Here is a 6000-nt window from a genome sequence, read left to right as displayed (position 1 = left end):
TTGATCCAGTCTAATGTGACATGTGCCCAGCCCTTCCTCCTCTCCCTCCATCCCTCCCTCGCCATCCCTCTCTCCCTTCTTTATCTTTCTCTCCGCCTTATTGTAAAAGGACCTGTAAAGTAAGTCACTGTTAGTCTATACCTGTTGCCTACGAAGCATGTGCCAAATACAATTAGATTCTGTCTCTTTTCTCCACACACAACCCAACTCTGTCATCTCTCCTGACAGCAGTTCCTTCCCCTCGTTCCTTCTCTCTCTTCCTCCCCCGTTCCCTCCATCCCTTCCCCCTCATCTCTTTGCCTAGGAAGCCAGCTCTAACATGCCGACGATTTCAACATATACTGTAGGGCTAGCCCCGTGGCGCGCTAATTAGAGGTAGCTTTTCCCTCAGAAACCCCCATTTCCCTCTGATGGGGAGGTACGCTAAGGGTTAGCCATTATGCTAAGTCTGCTAGGCTGGGATAGGGTAGCCATGGGGCTGGGTGAATAAATAATTGACGTTTGTGTCTTTATCTCTAATGAAAGTGGGCGGCTGGTCTCGCACAACACACACACACAGTATAATGTATCACTCCATTCCAGACAGAGAGATGGAGATTTTGTCTGGTCTCTCTGTGGAGTCGATGTGTTCTGTGTTGTGTCATCTGGAGGCAGAACTCCAACTCTGTCAGCTTATTAGAAGAAACTAATTGGGCCCAACCCTCTATTTCCTGCTTAAGTTGCAGACGATTCTTAACAACAAGCAACGAGAACGTTCCAATGAGAAATGTTGAGTAAAGACCCCCTGACTCCTGGATGTGTGTGTGTGTGTGTGTGTACTGTGTGTATGTACGTTTGTGTGTGTATGTTTTGTGTGTGTGTGTGTGTGTGTGTGTGTGTGTGTGTGTGTGTGTGTGTACATGCGTGTGTGTGTGTGTGTGTGTGTATGTTTTGTGCGTGTGTGTGTGTGTGTTTGTGTGTGTGTGTGTGTGTGTACATGCGTGTGTGTGTGTGTGTGTACATGCGTGTGTGTGTGTGTGTGTGTGTGTGTGTGTGTGTGTGTGTGTACATGCGTGTGTGTGTGTGTGTGTGTGTGTGTGTGTGTGTGTGTGTGTGTGTACATGCGTGTGTGTGTGTGTGTGTGTGTGTACATGCGTGTGTGTGTGTGTGTGTGTGCGTGTGTGTGTGTGTGTTTTTGGGGGTGACCAGCTATGTCCACTTTCTCAGGGTTAAGTGGAGGTAAACACAGATAGTGGACATGGGAGTTGATCAAAGACATTCTAGAGCAGTGCACCTGGTACCAACTGATGAGAAACACCCAGATGTTGTGTTGTTGTCTCGCTCAGCCATTCGTTCGGCTGCCGTTTGCAATTTCTTGCCGCTCAGTGGGTTTGTTTAGTGATATGACGGCGCAGCTGTCCTCTCCCTCTTTCTCTCTCACCCACCTCTAGACTCGTCTCTCCCATCTAATTTCCCCATCTCTTCTCTTCCTCTCTGGCGTGTGTTATTGTATTAATGTAATTCAATCTGCAGTGCAGCAAAGGGACTCATAACGACCCATGACGTTCAATTAAGGCTTCGCCCCCCTGTAGTTTGCGGGATCAGCTGGCATTTATTAAAAGGCTGTCAGTAGGAGGTTATTTACTGTAACTGCTATGGTGATGTAACATCCATCGTTTCCGGCCAGGCGTTACTATAGCGCACGTCAGTCTTCATATCATCAGCCCCAGTCATGCTTCACTGGTTTTAAAACATGGTGTTTGTAGATTGTAGATCACTCATCTCATTGAGCGTCATGGGAATAGTGTGTGTTTTCTTGTCATTGTTGTGAAGAGGCTCTCGTGTGCGGTTTTGACTTTGGACCCACGGAAACAGACCTCAACCTGTCCGCTACTCGTGGCCTTGTTAGTCTTATTTACTGTTGTGAGGTGATGGGTCCCCCACTCTGGCCCAGTTTCCTCTGTGCCTGCCTCTGTGCATATCGAAGTGATGCTCTACGTGTCACCCAGCAGTGATGCGCATTTGCATCACGCCTTTGAACATCACGTCACGGTGAGCTGCTCTCACTCTGCTCTCACTCTGCTCTCACTCTGCTCAAAGGCCCTCGTCAGAGAGGGGCACCTTTAAAGTGACGTTACTGTCGCCATTAAAGGCTCTTAGATTCCTCAAAAGGAGGTTGGTGGAAGTTCAGCTGGAGGGAGACTCACTAAGTATCTTCGTCCAGGTCTGGCCAGCCTCTGTTTCTCATCTTCCCTCGGTTTCTCTTTGCGCCCCCCCCCCCCTCCCCCTCCCTTCTCTCTATTTCATTTCTATCCCTGTGTTTTTAGTAAGGATCTGTGTGTAATTGCCTGTAGGGTCCGTTGCCTCACACTTTACTCAGTGATTATCAACGGAATTCTTCCGCTCGCAAATGAGCCATTTAGGCCTCAAGGTCAGCGAGCAGAATGCGGATTGCCCCGCCGTCACGTTAAGGATTTGGAGTGTCAGGGACAGGGATGCCCCTGCTCCCATGGCAACATCCCGGGGACTAACTACAGTAGCTGTCTGTGTGGTAGGGGAGTACACTGTCAGTCGGATCACGTGTTTCAGATGACAGTCGTACAATGTGTCACAATTCACTCCCCGCAAGTCTCTGTCTCACAGCTGAACTGGAGGAAAGATGGCTGTGGATAAAACCATGACTGTACAAGATAGAGACACCGGTGGATAGAAACACATCTGCTCTCGATCACACATTGCTTTATTGTCAGTGTTTGGGGATTATTTATGGAGTGCTCCAGCTGGTTGTTATGGATACATGATCAGGTTCCTGTGTGGATTGGCTGTCATTTTAATTGATGGCCTTGCCATCCAGCGCGGTGCCTGTGTGCTGTAGTGTACTGTGATACACTCTGATGGCAAACGGCCTACCTCTAATCTAAGCACACAGTCTTTGCCCAGCACCATTGTCCCAGTGTGTACTTCTTACAGATAGAGGACATTTGTTGCCGGGCCAAAAGATGCTTCCTCTGTTCTCTCCACAGTCATCAAAGCAGAATGTGCAAAGGGAAGATTGCCTCTTGCCATTTGTTCATAGACTTAGGCTTCAAAAGTGTCGTGAATAATTAAGGGATTTGTGATGGTAGGAAAGGGACTAAGAGATGACAATGAAAGTGCTTTGGAACCTACAGTTTTCCATGATAACACATTTAAAATGACAAGGCAATCACAAGGATTGATACAGGTAGCGTCCATGTTTTTCTTTATCTAACCGTAGTTTATATTGCACTGAAATTGATTCCCGCCTGCCGGGTTCAAGACCACACTCAAACTCTCATTAAATCAATGCTCCCGGCTAGTAACTGTATCCTCCTAAGGAGCAGATATTTTGTAACCGGAACAAATTAGCATGGCAATTGTGTGAATGTGTGCTTATGCCAAATTGCTTTGGCATTTATGTTTTGCTGTCGAGTTAACGTAGCTATTTAAAATGGGTTCAATATGGATGGGTTCAATATGGATGGGTTCAATATGGAACGCCCACTTAAAGCTGTGGGAACGTTCTAGCCTGGGCTGTGTGTTATTCATATGATTGGATATTACATTTAAAATCTTTGCATAAGCCTCTAAAAGTTTTGAAATCTCAGTTGTTTTCCCATCCCTGTTGCCTCACCCAAAGCCCTCGTAAAAAAACAGGGGCTCTGGTTTCTTGGCAGCTCCAACTGGAACAAACAGCACAAAATGGCACCCAGATGGAACATTTTCCTACTTAGCTGGATGAAACTGTAGCCCCTGTGAGTGTTGTGGTGGTTTTATATGGCCACCGAGGATCTCTCCCTCTCCGTTAGACAATAACACAGGGGAGAGGTTGTCATTACCAACAAATAGTTATCACGGGTCACTGGTAGAACACAATGAGAAACAGTCGTTTCACAGGCTGCGCTACGTTCTCATCCCTTTCCAACACAAATATGTTTAAGACAATACAGAGGTTGTATTAAAACCAGTTGGCCAGTGTTGATATTCAGTGCTATTTCAGTGGCTCACAGACTTCTATTCTCGTTTCCAGGTTGTCAACTCTGACTAGAGAGAAGTAAGTCCATGACCCTGAACTACTACAGCGATGGACAAGAAAAGTGGTAAGTAAACCCACATAAAAATACCAGATTACTATAGAATTCCGTAGTTTTTATTTATCAAGGTAAGTTGACTGAGAACACATTCTCAACCTGGAGAAGAGTTACAGGGGAGAGGATGAATGAGCCAATTGTAAGCTGGGGATGATTGGGTGACCATGATGGTATGAAGGCCAGCTTGGGAATTTAGCCAGGACACCGGGGTTAACCCCCCCTTCTCTACGATAAGTGCCATGGGCTCTTCAGTGACCACAGAGAGTCAGAACACCTGTTTAATATCCAAAAGACAGTGCCTTACAAAGGGCAATGTCCCCAATCACCACCCTGGGGCATTAAGATATTTTGGGGGGGACCAGAGGAAAAAGTGCTCCTACTGGCCCTCCAACACCACTTCCAGCAGCATCTGGTCTCCCCTCCAGGGACCAACTAGAACCAACCCTGCTTAGCTTCAGAGGCAAGCCAGCAGTGGGATGCAGCGTGGTATGCTACTGTAGTGAACTGTAGTATCCCTCGATCGTGTAGTGCGTACTACACAATCGAGGGACACAGCGCAGGCCACGTTTGAGACGCAAGCAAGAGTGAAAGCTAGAAAATGCCGACAGCATGGCTTCTAACGAAAACATACCTCCACGCCCGCAGCTTGACAAAACTGGCTCCAGAGGTGAACTATGGGAAAACTTTGATTACAGATCAGACCAGGGCTAGCCTACCAAAAAAACGAAGCAAGAGTTTGCTGAGGAGTATTTCTGTCTGTATTAAAGCCCTTTTGTGGGGGGAAAAAATATTCTGATTGCCAGGTCCTAGCTCCCCAGTGGGTTGGCCTAGGCCCTCCAAGGCCCACCCATGGCTACACCCCTGACATTCATGTGAAATCCATAGGTTAGACTTCTTTTCGGTATATGATTACACAAACCAAAAGTCATGTGAAATGCACTTAACTTGACAGCAATACTTTGCATTTGTCTGGGCTTGCTAGCAGTAGCCACTAGCACCAGGCAGCAGCCCTGGGCATCCTGGGAAGTGAATGCACTGTTGGAATCATTGCATGCTGTGTAAATTCTATTGTATTTTTATGGTAGACTGCAATATAGAAGTTTCAGAAATGATCTTCAAAGTATGTAAAGTATATTAATTTAATACATTAAATGAGTTAGCTGTCATGAATTAGAGGTCTAATGTCATTTGACCCAATATTATGGCCATAGATTAGCAAATGAACCCTGATATGTATCAAATTACATTTTTGAAACAGTTCAAATGTATTTGTACATACTTCCACTATGGTTTTACATATGGAAAATTGGAGCTATTCTGATTTAGTATGGTGTTCAGTTTTTGTTGCAAGAAATTGATTATAGAATAGAATACATTGTATTTGTTCTACCAGTTAACATTGTTCAATGTAAAAAGAAAAAAATTAAGCCCAGTGGTTATTCTGTGACTTTAGCTAATAAATTGTTTTTTAATTTTTTCCCATGGTATCGTTTCATTATATGAGTATCGTGTCAGTATATGAGTATCGTGTCAGTATATGAGTATCGTGTCAGTATATGAGTATCGTGTCAGTATATGAGTATCGTGTCAGTATATGAGTATCGTGTCAGTATATGAGTATCGTGTCAGTATATGAGTATCGTGTCAGTATATGAGTATCGTTTCAGTATATGAGTATCGTTTCAGTATATGAGTATCGTGTCAGTATATGAGTATCGTGTCAGTATATGAGTATCGTGTCAGTATATGAGTATCGTTTCAGTATATGAGTATCGTGTCAGTATATGAGTATCGTGTCAGTATATGAGTATCGTGTCAGTATATGAGTATCGTTTCAGTATATGAGTATCGTTTCAGTATATGAGTATCGTGTCAGTATATGAGTATCGTGTCAGTATATGAGTATCGTTTC

At 44.9% G+C, this 6000-nt stretch overlaps 1 protein-coding gene across 9 annotated transcripts in view; it reads left to right on the top strand.

Annotated features, from left to right (window-relative positions):
• LOC115145330 (KN motif and ankyrin repeat domain-containing protein 4-like) overlaps nt 1–6000 on the top strand; it is a 101425-nt gene that overhangs the window by 59103 nt on the left and 36322 nt on the right. For all 9 annotated transcript variants that reach the window (XM_029686821.2, XM_029686822.2, XM_029686823.2 and 6 more), the window contains exon 2: nt 4028–4097. In XM_029686821.2, the coding sequence (XP_029542681.2) occupies nt 4082–4097 (16 nt within the window). In that variant the 5' untranslated portion in view covers nt 4028–4081. The remainder of the gene's footprint in view (nt 1–4027; nt 4098–6000) is intronic.

This window comes from Oncorhynchus nerka, linkage group LG17 (genome assembly GCF_034236695.1).
Source record: "Oncorhynchus nerka isolate Pitt River linkage group LG17, Oner_Uvic_2.0, whole genome shotgun sequence".
NCBI classification, from domain to species: domain Eukaryota; kingdom Metazoa; phylum Chordata; class Actinopteri; order Salmoniformes; family Salmonidae; genus Oncorhynchus; species Oncorhynchus nerka.
This window is presented reverse-complemented; position numbering and strand designations above follow the sequence as displayed.